The sequence below is a fragment of the Sceloporus occidentalis genome, unplaced genomic scaffold (genome assembly GCF_023333645.1).
Source record: "Sceloporus occidentalis isolate IW3139 unplaced genomic scaffold, rSceOcc1.0.p SCAF_178, whole genome shotgun sequence".
NCBI lineage: Eukaryota > Metazoa > Chordata > Lepidosauria > Squamata > Phrynosomatidae > Sceloporus > Sceloporus occidentalis.
In genome coordinates this window covers 743,001-758,235 of record NW_028317158.1, presented here as the reverse complement: position 1 = coordinate 758,235, position 15,235 = coordinate 743,001, and the positions used below count along the sequence as shown (strand labels likewise).

The 15,235-nt window shown below is 37.3% G+C and overlaps 1 protein-coding gene across 1 annotated transcript in view; it reads right to left on the bottom strand.

The window, feature by feature from the left end:
* Positions 1 to 631: 631 nt before the first annotated feature.
* The window catches only part of LOC149278858 (pituitary adenylate cyclase-activating polypeptide type I receptor-like), a 53,404-nt gene continuing 38,800 nt past the window's right edge, over positions 632 to 15,235 (bottom strand). The window contains exons 13-15 of the mRNA XM_089501666.1: positions 8,051 to 8,180; positions 7,915 to 7,956; positions 632 to 820 (exon numbers count right to left, since the gene is read on the bottom strand). Of these exons, the coding sequence (XP_089357792.1) occupies positions 632 to 820; positions 7,915 to 7,956; positions 8,051 to 8,180 (361 nt within the window). The remainder of the gene's footprint in view (positions 821 to 7,914; positions 7,957 to 8,050; positions 8,181 to 15,235) is intronic.

The window sequence follows — 15,235 nt, the reverse complement described above, 5'->3', positions numbered from 1 at the left end:
CGTTATCAAGCGTTACACTCTTCGACCATCTGCGTCGTCAGTGCAACCTATGTACATATTATGTCCCCGGTCAGTTATTTCACATTAAAATTGGTTAACGCACAAATGTTTAATCTAAAAAAAACAAAAAACTACTTTTTTTAAAAAATAATAAAATTCTTTCTAAGTACACAATATACAAGCTGCCACACTTATTACTCTGTAAACAAACGATAAGTATTTACATACGACTCATCTGTAGTACTTATCAAGTGCTCCAATTTTTTATTACTTGCTCTCTCTTAGACTACTACCTATGAAATAAGTAGGTATGCCGACGCAATAATGTTAATCGAAGGTGCTATGTTGTGTATTCTGCTGTAATACACAAAATGTACCTTTTACAAAGACTCGTTGTTCTCCTATTTGATATGAAAGCCCGTCTATCGTTAGTCGGCATGGATTCATGGATAGTCAACATCGTGGAGTTAAGATGAATGACCCATCCGCAACAAACCCAACTAAACTAAACATTCCGAGACAACTTATGATGTTCCGTCCCGCTTTTCTATTACAAATGAGAAGTAAAACAACAAAAAAAAAATAAAAAATAATAAAGTGAGATTTGGGTGGAATTAAGCATTTTGGGAACTCATGTCGCCAGGTTCTCCGCATTTATGCTCGACATCCTGATCTGGGAACTGCTCTTGCTCAGAATGGAGAGTTGCGTCCCCCCGTTGACACCGCTGCTTGCCAGCGAAGGGTGGCGATGTTTGAAATCCACAGCAAAGTACCGGTTGACTTTCCAACTCCGCCACTTTCTCTTTATTTCTGATTGCACCTTTAGGGAGAAACTTCAAAAGGTCATTTTTTATGTACTTTGCTGTTATGGAACATGCTGGCTAAAAATAAATACAAATAAAATAATAATAAATAAATAAAGATCATAGAATAACTAAAATATTTACATACATTACGTATCTAAAAAAAATAAAATATAAAAATGTCCAAATACGGTTAAAGGAAAATGATAATGTGTGAATCTTTTTCCCTTTTTTTATTTTATTTAGTTACGCAATATTATTTATTTATATTCATAAAACCAACAGAAATATATGTTAGTCAATGAGATATGTGGCCTGATGAATATAATCAAGAGAAATGCCTAGGGCTATATCTTGCAGAAAAGACTGGAATTGGATAAATAATAATAATAATATTAATAATAATAAATAACTATGTTTCCTATGTGTTTTATTTTTTTTAATAAATACACTATAGACTTTATTTAAAAACACATTTAAAAGGTACTGCATACTAACCAGTAGACATTGGCACGTTGGTAGAGGTCCTTCCAGTATTAAAATTAATTTAAATGGTAGTATTTAAATATTTAAATATTCATTTTATGGTCACTATGTATCTGACCCCAAGGAACCCTTATGTACAAAATGTGAATATATTTGGCTTTCAACAAAACCAACACATTTCTGGGACATTTGTATCAAACTTCAAAGCCGGCGGCTTGTTTATCAATTTCGGAAACTCGACTTGAGAACGGGCTTTGTGCCAGAATCCCATCTGTCTTTGAAGTTTCATACGGAGTTGCAGAGAATGTAATAAATTTGTTAATTTTATTTGAAAGTCCTTCCGGCAAAAGTTTATGAAATATTAAAAAAAACAACTTAAACATATAAAGGAGATAAAAATACAAATACTATTTCAGGTGTGTTGCTAATTAAGTAACCTTCTCTGTGAGTTCTGCTTGGCTTTTGCAGTTGCATTTAGCTTGGACACACAAGCGAATCCTGAGCTGGGGTGAATCTCCTAAGTGACATCTCTAAGTGAGGAGTTACAAGCAAAGAAGGAGAGTATATTCATTACTATTGCAAGGGGGAGCACTGTGTTTGTTTGTGTTGTGTTCAGTGTAAAGTTTTGTTGAAAAAAGCAAAAAAAAAAAGGGTAAGGGCTATTTCAGGTGTGTTGCTAATTAAGTAACCTTCTCTGTGAGTTCTGCTTGGCTTTTGCAGTTGCATTTAGCTTGGACACACAAGCGAATCCTGAGCTGGGGTGAATCTCCTAAGTGACATCTCTAAGTGAGGAGTTACAAGCAAAGAAGGAGTTAAAAAGCAAGAAGGAGGGTAAAGTATAAATCCTTGTGATTGCATATAATATATTTATATATATTTTGCGCCTTACTGTCTGTTTTTGCCAGTTATTGGAGCTATCCCCATTGCCAAGATGTCCTCCATGTTTGACAATGCGGTCAGGTGTACATCTTGCTCAATGTATGCAATCCTTGAGCAGCGCTTCGAGGGTGCATATTGCTGTGCGAGATGTGTGCGGGTTGCTCATTTGGAAGCACAAATCCTGAGTCTAGAGGAGCAACTGGCAACACTGAGATCTATTGACAACTTGGAGAGGAGTCTGCTGCTCACTGAGCAAGCTCTCTCGCAGGTAGAGGTGGGGGAGGATAGTGGGATGGAGGTACAGGACAGTCAGGCAGCTAGCTGGGTTACAGTTAGAAGGCGGGGTAGGGGGAAAAGCGCCAGGGAGGCTAGTCCTGATCTAGCACACCCCAACAAGTTTGCCCGGTTGGCAGATGAGGGGGATGTTAGTTCAGAGTTAGCAGTACTGCAGCAAGTCACTGCCTCTGACCACCAGAGGGGTGTCTGCTCCAGTAAGGAGGGAAGGAGGAGCGCAGGGCAGGCCAGACAGGTGCTGGTAGTGGGGGACTCAATTATTAGGGGGACAGACAGGGCGATCTGTCACAAAGACCGGGATCGCCGAACAGTGTGTTGTCTGCCTGGCGCTCCAGTTCGGCACATCGCGGATCGGGTTGACAGATTACTGGGAGGGGCTGGAGAAGACCCAGCAGTCATGGTGCACATTGGCACCAATGACAAAGTGAGAGGGAGGCGGAGTGTCCTTAAAAATGATTTCAGGGACTTAGGTAGCAAGCTTAAGGCAAGGACCTCCAAGGTAGTATTTTCTGAAATATTACCTGTACCACGTGCCACACCAGAGAGGCAGCGGGAGATTAGGGAGCTAAACAAGTGGCTCAGAAGCTGGTGTAGGAAGGAGGGGTTTGGGTTCATGGAGAACTGGGCCGACTTCTCTGTCGGATACAGGCTCTACGGTAGGGACGGGCTGCACCTCAATGGGGAGGGTGCAGCTGTGCTTGGGGAGAAGATGGTCAGAAGGGTGGAGGAGTGTTTAAACTAGGGAAAGGGGGGGAGGGAAACTACAATATAGAAGGGGAAGATAGTGTAGATAGAGAGCTGGGGCTTATAAATGTACCTGGGGGTGGAGCAGAGGGAGGGGTTAGAATAGTTAATAGGGATAGGCTTCATAGGGAAAAAAACCATACACCTCTAAATTGTATGCTTACTAATGCCAGAAGTCTGACCAATAAAACTGACGAACTGGAGTTAATAATGTCTGAAGAAAATTATGACATAGTGGGTATAACAGAGACATGGTTGGATGATAGCTATGACTGGGCGGTTAACATACAGGGGTATAGTCTATTCAGGAAGGATCGGAAAAAACGAAAAGGGGGAGGAGTTTGCCTTTATGTAAAGTCCAGCCTAAAGGCCACACTGCGGGAGAATATATGTGAGGGAAATGATAATGTGGAGTCATTATGGGTAGAAATATATGGAAAGAAAAATAATAAAATACTGATCGGGGTTTGCTATAAGCCACCAAATATAATGGAAGCAGCAGAAGATCAATTATTAAAGCAAATAAACAAGGCAGCTAATCACAATGAGGTGGTTATTATGGGGGACTTTAACTATCCCGACATAAACTGGGAAACCGAGACCTGTGAATCTCATAAAGGAAACCGGTTTCTGACTATAAGTAAGGATAATTATCTGTCCCAAATGGTACAGGACCCGACCAGAGGGGGCGCCCTACTGGACTTAATATTAACCAACAGACCTGACAGAGTAACTAATGTGCAGGTCAGGGGACATCTAGGAAATAGTGATCACAATATGATGCATTATAACTTGTCCTTCAATAAGGGAACTCTTAGAGGAGCCACAAGAACTATGCACTTTAGGAGGGCAAAGTTTGATCAACTAAGAGAAGCCCTTAACACTGTAAATTGGGAAAATGTCCTCAAAAACAAGAGTACAGACGCTCAATGGGAGATTTTTAAGAATATCTTAAATTCTCACTGTGAAAGGTACATACCGTATGGGAATAAAAGAGTCAGGAACAAGAGAAAACCAATGTGGATAAATAAAAATGTAAAGGGGGCAATAAATGGCAAAAAAAAGGCATTTAAGCTACTAAAACAGGAAGGCAGTGAGGAAGCACTAAAAAGCTATCGGGAAAAAAATAAAATATGTAAAAATCAGATAAAAGCAGCAAAATTGGAGACAGAAAGACTCATTGCCAAAGAGAGTAAAACAAACCCCAAAATGTTCTTTAACTATATAAATAGTAAAAAGGTTAACAATGAAAGCGTTGGCCCCTTAAAAAGTAATGAGGGAGAAGTTATAGACGGGGATCAGGAAAAAGCTAATCTATTAAATATATTCTTCTCTGCTGTATTCACAGAGGAAAATGAAATGCCAGGTAATATACAGCAGGATGAGATAAATGCCCCAGTACATGTCGCCTGTCTAACCCAGGAAGAAGTGCAGTGCCGCCTAAAAAAAATCAAAATAGACAAATCACCAGGTCCAGATGGCATTCACCCCCGCGTTCTAAGGGAGTTAAGTAATGTAATAGACAGACCCCTATTTCTAATATTCAAGGACTCTATAGTGACAGGGTCTGTTCCCCAGGACTGGCGCATAGCAAATGTTGTGCCAATATTCAAAAAGTGACCCGGGGAATTATAGGCCTGTTAGTTTAACTTCTGTTGTGTGTAAACTGTTTGAGGGTTTCCTAAGAGATGCTATTTTGGAGTATCTCAATGAAAATAAGTGTATGACTCCATATCAGCATGGGTTTACAAGGGATCGGTCCTGTCAAACTAACCTGATCAGCTTTTATGAGGAGGTGAGCTCAAGACTGGATCGGGGTGAATCGCTGGATGTCGTATATCTTGATTTTTCCAAAGCATTTGATACGGTGCCACATAAAAGGCTCGTACATAAAATGAGAATGCTTGGGCTGGGGGAGAATGTGTGCATGTGGGTAAGTAACTGGCTCAGTGATAGGAAACAGAGGGTGGTTATTAATGGTACATACTCTGAGTGGGTGACTGTTGCTAGTGGGGTACCACAGGGGTCAGTTTTGGGTCCTATTCTTTTTAATATATTTATTAATGACCTTGTAGAGGGATTGCATAGTAAAGTATCAATCTTTGCAGACGATACTAAGCTCTGTAACGTGGTTAACACAATAGAGGACAGCGCACGATTACAAATGGATCTGCATAGGTTGGAGGCTTGGGCTGGGATGTGGCAGATGAGGTTCAACACAGATAAATGTAAGGTTATGCACATGGGGAAGAAAAATCCAGGCTGGGAATATGTATTAAATGGGAAAACACTGGGGACGACTGACATGGAAAAGGACTTAGGAGTTTTAGTTAACAGTAAATTTACCTGTAGCGACCAGTGTCAGGCAGCTGCTGCTAAGGCAAATAAAATCATGGGGTGCATCAAAAGGGGCATAGATGCCCACGACAAGGAAATAATTCTACCCCTGTACAAGTCACTAGTCAGACCACACATGGAATACTGTGTACAGTACTGGGCACCAGTGTACAAGAAAGATATAGTGGAGCTGGAGAGGGTTCAAAGACGGGCAACCAGAGTAATAAGGGGAATGGGAGGACTACAGTACCCAGAAAGATTATCAGAATTGGGGTTATTTAGTTTGGAAAAAAGACGGCTTAGGGGGGACTTAATAACTATGTATAAATATATAAGGGGACAGTACAGAGATCACTCCCAGGACCTATTTATACCCAGGACTGTATCTATAACAAGGGGACATCCTCTACGGCTGGAGGAAAGAAGGTTTCTACACCAGCACAGACGGGGGTTCTTTACAGTAAGAGCGGTGAGATTATGGAACTCTCTGCCAGAGGAAGTGGTGATGGTAAACTCAATAAAAGAGTTCAAAAGGAGCCTGGACGTGTTTCTTGAAAGCAATAATATTACAAGTTATGGATATTAGATTAATAGGGACAGAACGTTGATCCAGGGATTTATTCTGATTGCCATATTTGGAGTCGGGAAGGAATTTTCCCCCTGGTATGGGGCAATTGGCATCTGCTTCATAAGGGTTTTTTGCCTTCCTCTGGATCAACACAGTAGGGACACAATATGTATATAGGTTGAACTTGATGGACTTTGGTCTTTTTTCAACCTTATGAACTATGTTACTATGTTACTATGTTACTTGTTTAATCTAATATGGCAATGAAAGGGTCCAGGTGTCTGGGTTAAACTGTCTATGGGCATATATATGGATTTTTATGTTTTACCAGTGTGTTAAATGAGTTTAAACATTCAAGGAGGGAAAGAAGCCCCGATACAGACTGTTCACTCCCGCCAGGCTCCAGGTATAAGTCCCGTCCGTTCTATGGAATACGCCACAAAAGCCCCCCCAGCAATGCCGGACATTCAGCAGTTTGGTGTTTAGGGAAGGGAGCGAAGCTGAAATTCTTAATAGCTTTCATTAGATCAAAAGCAGCCCGACGCGTTTCGTCCAAGTAGGACTTAATCATAGGCCCATGACATTCCTTATCTGCTCCCATGTTTTATTTGTTTTTTTACTTTTATTCTAATAAAACCTATGTGTTAACTTGAAGATCAAATTGCGGAATCTCCAGCATTGTTGATTTTTTGTTACGCATTCAATTTAAGATGCGGTACAAATTTGTACTCCGTTTAGGTGAGGTTGATCTCTATGCACCCATTTAAAAATTTTTTTTTTAGCACTGACAGGTTAATAAATCACTTGCTGTGCATTTTTCACCTCCACTAAAATCCACTGAATTGAGCCCATTGCGTCTTATAACTCTCCCCATTAATATTATCAGCCGTCAGACTCAATAAATATTTAAAATACTGGTCTATATTTTTTACACAATTTTTTAAGGATTTAATATGAAAACTAAGTTTTTAATTTCATTGGAAAGGTTTGGGGGACAAATTAATCAAGAGAATTGATTCCTTTGGGACGCTGAACCCCCAAATACCATTTTCTTTCCATAGCATTTTTTAGTAGAAAGTACATCTAACATCAATAGGATTAAAGCACTTTTGCAAAGAGGGCCCCTCTTTTTTGTGTGTGCGGGATTATTATGCCGTCTCCTCGAGATAATTACAAAAGTGGGGTGTTTTTTTATAAAAAGTGTAAAAAAAATGTAAAAAAAAATCTCTTATAGTCCTCCCATTACAAATATAAATAAAACGTAATTTGCTGCCTCAACCCAAAAGTGTTAAAAAACATAAAAGAAAAAAACAGTATATGATATAAAGGAAAAATTTACACTCCAAAACATACAAAAAGTCTAATGTTTATGTTTTTCAAGAACAGCACCAAATCTGTTTTAAAAAATGTGTGTATAAATATATAGAACTGTCTCATATGAAAGCCCTGTCTCTTGTTGGAAAAAAAACAACAATATGTATAATTTGCGAGCGTACAATAAACATGAAAAAAGGGAATCGTTATTTGAGCGAACGTATGGTAATAACGCCAAAAGAGCTCCGGTCATGATGGTGATAAACGCTCTGGTCATGAAAAGGTTAAATATAATATAGTAAAAGGAAGTCTTTCACTTCATGCGATAATTGAACTATTTTAATGAAAATAACGAAAGATTTACAGATTTACGGTATAGTTCACGTGACTTCAATAGCGTCTTGCGACAGAATGGATGAACAGAATGAAGTTTTTTTTTTTTCCATGCAGACGCAAGAAAATAAAATGTAAAAGTTAAAAGGATCTTACCTCCCCATTCAGGAAACAATAGAGAATTGCAACGACAAAGCCCTTTGGGGAGGGGAAAAGAAAGGAAGAAAATCTGTGAACTGTTCATTTTGAAAAAGGAAATATGAAATAAATTCTTCTTTTTGCCATCATTTACCTGGAAGGACCCAAGACCCAACTCAAACACTAGTCTCTCCCGCTTGCTGACATTTTCAGGCGAGAAGGCGAAGACGGTGTAGTGGATTCCGAACAACGGGATAAGCAGCAGTGTGGATCGCGCCAGCCTCCTGTAACAGGAAATGATGTCATTGTTAAAGTGATGTCATTTGACTTTACAACAATAATACTGTCTATGTATTAGATACTTTTATTACTTCATAGACCAGGACAGTTTCACATTCCATGCACCTCTATATAGGATTGGTGGTTGTCCAACATTGTCCAAAAATTTTATTATTTTTAAAGGCTTTGTTAAAAAGGGTGCATCGGAAAATGTAATAAATGTATTCTGAGGGTAGAAAATATATCTGGGATAAAGCGGGTCAATTACATCTATACAGAAACATAATCCAATTATACCTATACTTACATTGACTGAACAATGTATCTGCCCATCTTTAACATTAAGCCGGATAGTGAAAGGGTTAACATGAAAGCTGTTTTTAAAAAATAAATAAATTTTTATTTGTGTTTATGTTACACGAGCATTCATGGGAACTGTCAGGATTTGCCCCGGAGCCTCAGGGTTCGTACCCCAATCTCAGGGTCTCGGGGTGAATGAGAAGATTTTCAGGGTCACACAGTCTGAAGTCAACTCTTAAATATTCTGCTCTGATTTAATTTAATGATATCTGAACGTCCTGATTGGTGCTTTTCTCACAACTGGGATTCCTGCATGAATACAGGTGACTTCATTCAGAAGTAATGGTTTCCATAAGGACCGTTATTAGAACCATTTGGCTGCCACCACTCTAGGAAGTCACTACAATAGAACCTTTTTTATGGGCTACTAAAGGGTTAATGTTTGAAGAAGCCCCAGGGTGAGCGCATATCCACTGAACTGATGGATTAACATTCCGGACAGGCAGTTATCTTTCTATTCTTTTAAAGTTAATGACGCTCCAGCCATGTACTTTAACATTTCCCTTCCCTTCCAGCTCCTTGGCTTGCGGGAGATGCATGTGTGTGAAGGCACCTTCTGCTTAACAGTGCGCATGCATGACCATCAGCCAGCTCCCAGCGCTGGCTCGCACAAAACATCGAGAGGGTCCAACGAGACCACTGAAACAATCAAAACTCACTTCAAACGTGGAGAGTGAAGCGGCTTCTTCTAAAGATAACACTTTAAGGGGCACTGAACTGTCTCTTTAATGTTGCAGTTGACGAATAAGGAATATAATATTATTATAAATATATTTATAACCCCCGACAGATGGCTCTTTAGGATAAGATTCATTTATGCTACAGATGTTTACGATATTCTCCTTCACAGAGGCATAATATGGATTATTCATGAATTCAATGTATTTAAGTATAGTGTTTATAGTTATGGAAAGTATATATATGCACCGGTATATATATATATATATATATATCATCTCCTAATTTTCTTGTAGCATTCAGATGATTTTCACATTAAAGGTCTTTGATACAAATATACGCGACCCCTATAGCCTTTATAAATCAAGATAAGATATATATATATATATATATATATCTCAGAGGACTGATTACCTGGAAATATATGAATAAACATGGAACATAGAGAAGAACCTGGGCTGGAGGCTCATCCCCCATGCTCTAAATTAAAAATATATATATAGTTTATCAAGTTCCATCTAAGCAGCTGACCCTTTAAAGTTAAATTACCAATAAAGAAAGGAGAAAAACGGCTGCCGCGGGAGATACCGGGAAAAGCTAATTTTCTTGCCTGTTTCAGCTTTAACTTCAGCTGTGACATCACAAGATGATGTCCCGAGAAATTTAATTGTTATGACACTCTTTACGCAAACAATACTGGACAGAAAGTGTTACTTTCTGGCAAATTTCGAAAAACAGTTAAACAAACGCTAACAGTGGCCTTTTTTTTTTACAATATACTTCCATTCCTTTAAAAAAAAATACACTACTGCTAATATATTGTGGGAGTAAAATCCTAATACATCATCTTATTGATAAAAAAAACAAGTCCTGAAGGACTTCAGTAAAACATGTTAACTGCAGAAACGTCTTACTTTTTAATAATGAAAAGGTTTTATAAAAATAACTCTTTTCCAAGGTATAAATATTCACTAAATACCGGTAATACTTAATGGGCAAAGCCATTAGAATATTAAGTTTATATATACATACATATATATATATATACATACACTATATTTATATATCTAATATATATATATAATTACATATATACATACACTATATATATCTATTTAATATATATATTTACATATATATACACTACATATATATATACCTATTAAAACCACTATTGCATTATGGAACTTCCTTGAGCTGGAATCTCGGTGGTTTCTGTCACAGTAACATGTTAATACAGTTAACCCATACCTGGGAACTTCCACGGGTACGCTGTCAGGAGCTGTCTCCATTCTGGAGTGCTAATTGTGTGTGGCTTTTTTTTGGAGGGTGAGTGGGTAGGGATCATGAGAGAACTGGTGAAGCATTGTCAGAAAAATGGACCAGAGTGTAAAATGAAGAAGCTGGGCTAGAGTGTAAAATGAAGAAGCTGGGCTGGAGACCCAGAGACTCAGAGCTAAACCTGGAGAGTTCCCAAGTGTGCCTATAGGATTGTCTCCTGTAATTATCACCTAATTCAAAATCACTGAAGTTTTATTAAATTAGTAAAGACAATGAAAATACCATAGCCTTGGAAGCTTGCAATCAAAATTAACTTTATGTTATGAAGGTATCATCATCACCAAATTTCCTGGCAGAAAATAACCATTTGGCTCATCTAATCTGCCCATTTTTTTAAATCTTATATTCAGGAGCTAAATGCTTATCCCGTGCATGTTTAAATTCCCTCACTGTAGGACTAGGGATGATGTGGCGGCACCGGCACTTTAAGGCCGGCGGCTGCCTGATGACGTAACTACAGCCACAAGTTACATTTTTAATGTTCATGCAGACAGGAGTATCCAGCCAGTGTCATCAGGCACCCGACCTGCCACTGGAGTATGGGGTGTTGTTAGCCAGTGGCCCACTAGGCAATTGCCCAGTATGCCAGATATATTATATATCCATGTTACCCATAAAACACAATGGATAAGAAAAGGAACTGTACATTTCTATGATGAATAAACTCTTTTGGGGTTTAGGTCCATAACAGATTTTTTTTCTACCTGTTTCACAAGTAAAACATATTATAATAAAATGTTATTCCTCGATACAGTGATAATATATACCGCCAATCCGACTAGTCTTCAAATGTACTGACTTATCATATTGTGTTTAAAGTATAATAATATATAATAATAATATATATATATAATGTGTATCTAAAGGTTCTAGCAAAAGTTTTCCGTTATATAATATATAAAAAATATTTATTAAAAATCAGTATGTACAGAACCCACGTAACATTATCAAAAACCTAAAAAGGTAGACCCACATATTCATACTAAACTATGGATATGAATGTATACTTCCGTTATTTGTCACTTTCAGGTGTAATTCAAGACCCTGTGACCTAATTTTTTACACATACACGTTTTCTTAGACACATATTTATTTGCAAGATCAACGATAATCCCCCCCCCCATAAAATGTACATAGTAAAAAAAAAAAAAAGTTGAACGTTCGTATTTCACAGAATTTCGACATGGTCTTTACAAACTTTTAAACAACTCGTAAGAGGTGTTCCTCTGAAGTAATTGGCTTGATTCTATTTTGTTTCTATGTTTCTACGTTATGCTTCTAATTATTCCATTCAAGTACTTCTTGTTCTTTGGAAGTTTATTTAATACGGCCAGGTAAGTGGATGGTGTCTTCTGTGACTATTATAAAGCCAGCCTTACTAGTTTCATGACTTCTCTTTGTTCAGTTGATGACTGTTTCTCCGTGTCCACCGTCAAGCCCAATATTTCCACGTACATAGATATCCGCATCTTCCAGAGGTTAAACTTTTCTTTGCGATTTTGTCCTGATGCCCCTTCTATTTGACACTTGTTGTCCCCATGGATTACCATCTTCGTTGAAATCCAAGACTGAGGTGGTCATCCGGGAAGTGATATCACGTTGGCAACCTTCTTCTCATCAGAACTGGGCATGTGGATCTCAACATTCACAAAGTGAATTGGGCATCATATGCATGTAGACTTCCATTGGAAGGAGCCCTAATACTTTTCCACCAATGTCCAATCATCTATTCATATTCTAAGACCAGGGAGGTAAAAAGAGACATCCAATATGAACGTCCTAGCATTGGCTGCCTCTTCTGGTCTTGTTTTCATACAATTTGTAACATTCTTTTGTGTAGAATGTTTAATAACGCTCAAGCAAGCTGCATACCCAGTAGCCCCGAGAGGTGCCACTGACCTGACACCGGTTGACCGGGTGCTCCAAGTTCTTTCGGGTCCTACTGCGTGTTGACCAGTCTTCTGATCTGCCCTCTGCTGAATTCCCAATACAGATGCAATGGGTGAGGGGCTACGGAGCAAAGAGCACTTTGTGTGAGAGGTTTGGAGCAGACGAATCTAGCCTTAAAACAACCGAATGAAGACAACGCTGATGCACATCTTGCTACCATATTTAGGGTTTTTATCCTGGGACTTGTTAACTTCCTGGTCAACAAACGGAATGTATGTTATACAACAAATGTCACGGTCACTATTTAAAAGGCCACGTATAAACTACATTTTATAAAATAACGTCTGGTATTTTATATTGTTTGTAAGGTGGTTTTATAACATAACACTACACTGGTCTTGATCTCCAGAATTCTACTTTGAATACTTACCTTCTCTTCCCAAATTTCCTTTAGGTGTCCTTTGCCTTCTCTTTTTTTATTTTATTGCGACAAATGTTTTAAGGCTTCAGTGTTGAATTGAGAGTTTGGTACATAAATGGTGGTCGAGATAGCCGTAGAAAGGGAGAGACAATGAAGCCATGGTGGGAAAAAATTGGATCGGGTCTGACCTGAAGTGGTCATTTAGAAACAAGGAAGAAAAAAACACTTGTTTCTTTTGTTAAGGTATTTTGGAATTTTTATCTGGCAAGCCACAGAGAACGAAGAGTTTCAGGCTTTAAACCCATTAAGGTCAATGCATTGTGAGCCCTACAATGTACAGGCTTTGTCATGAAGGGGTTAATCATAGTGTTAGGTATGAAGAAGGAGGAGAAAATCATGTCAATTTTGTTGTTTCTGGACTCATTTGCTCATAGAAATATCTACAAAAGCCCACTGGGGAGATAGACGCCTCGAAAGAAATGTAGAAGGCAACATAATGTTATGTGTTATTGAAGAGCCATTGAATGTGTTTAATTTTAGGTAAGAATGTGTAACAGATTGCGTATATCGAATAACATAATCCCCATATTCTGTAAATCTGAGGCTTTATCAGCCTCATCTATTTGTTTTCCTACATATCAGTTATCCTGATATATGGCAAAATTGCGAGCGTCACCCTGAAGATCAGTTTATTAAATTCATTGCGAGAGATGTGGTGTGTCACATAAACAACGACAACAGCAGTAACAAAATGACAACAAAAACATTAAACCTGGTCACAAAAATGAGACAATGCGGCTGGGTTCTGTGACATAGACACACTTTTTTTTATTTAAATTGTTCCTGGGTTGTAAAATGTCCAAATATGAGTTTACTAACCTTTGCTAAATACAGATCTAAAATTAATACTTTTTTTTTTCTGAAATGTATACCTTTTCCTTTTTTGTTCTAAAAATTTAAATACCACTTCCGACTAAATCATCTTTCAGCAAAAATAATAAATCACAATATTTACAAAAACCAAAAGGAGAAAATTAATTAACATCCCAACATATTCAGCAAATATTTGTAAAGTGGTGATATTAATTTTTTTTTGAGAAAAATCTTTAATTACAAAGCAACACAGTAAATACAGATTATGGAGTCAGACATAGTTATGGATCCATCTTATATTACAAATAGTAAATGCAAAGAATTATTTAACGGAACAAATTTTCTTAATTTTATTTTCAGGAAATAATTATTATTATTATTAAATAGAAAAACAAAACATATATTGTGACACACAATGAAATAACATATAGATGGGAAACAGATAAAATCAAACAGTAGGAAGGACTACAAATGATATACTCTACAAAGTTTATTCTCCCACTATATAAATATATACTATAAAATCATCTAATATTGAGCTTTCTGGATTCTAGGATTTTTAAACATGAAAGTTAACATTGTATTTTTTTATAAATATTTTAATTTTACATTTTTTTTTTATTTTTTTGGTATACATTTTTAAATAAGTGTTCCTATAGTATTAAACACAGTGTGGTAGAAACTAATGTAGTATAGCACCAAAGAAAATGATGTTTTCCCCGTATTGATACATTGTATTCTGTAATATATTAACTGAATCGTTTTATTCTTTTCTTTGAAAAACAGCCTATCGGTAGCTGCTTTTGTGTCACATGACACATTTTGTATGATTAAAGAATTATTTCTACAGCATGAGGAATGATGCTGTGGATGCATTATGATCATACCTGGGAACTTGTGGGCTCTGGCTACCCGAAGCCTACCCTTGAGGGACGTGGCCAGGACTGCCCCCCCCCCCAAATATAAAGGAAAAATTGGCTGGGAGTGGGGCGTATCAGGACCCCGCTACTGTGGCCTGAAGGATCTGGGTGTAGACCCGGAGGAACAGGTATAATTCTAAGAGCACATTGTGTTGTAAAGGCACCCGTCAAGAGATTATCCTAATTTAATACTATTTTAAAAAAAGACAACTATACACTGGTAAAAGCTATAAAAATATTATCAATTTATAAAATTATCCTTGGACTTCCCTTTGTAACAATAACACTAGTTTTACTAGTATTATTACAAGTTTCAGCTATAAGGCATGTTCACCTAAGCCATTTATATATATATATATATATATATATATATATATATATATATATATATATATATATATATGCACACAAATAACTAAATGTATTTAGTTATATATTTATATTATATTTGACATTTATATATTTAAATGACATTGCAACCCAGCAACATTTGAGAACCAAAATGTAGTGAAATATAATTAATTTAATTAATATATATTAATAGATACCGGTAATTAATTTAGGACATATGTTAAAT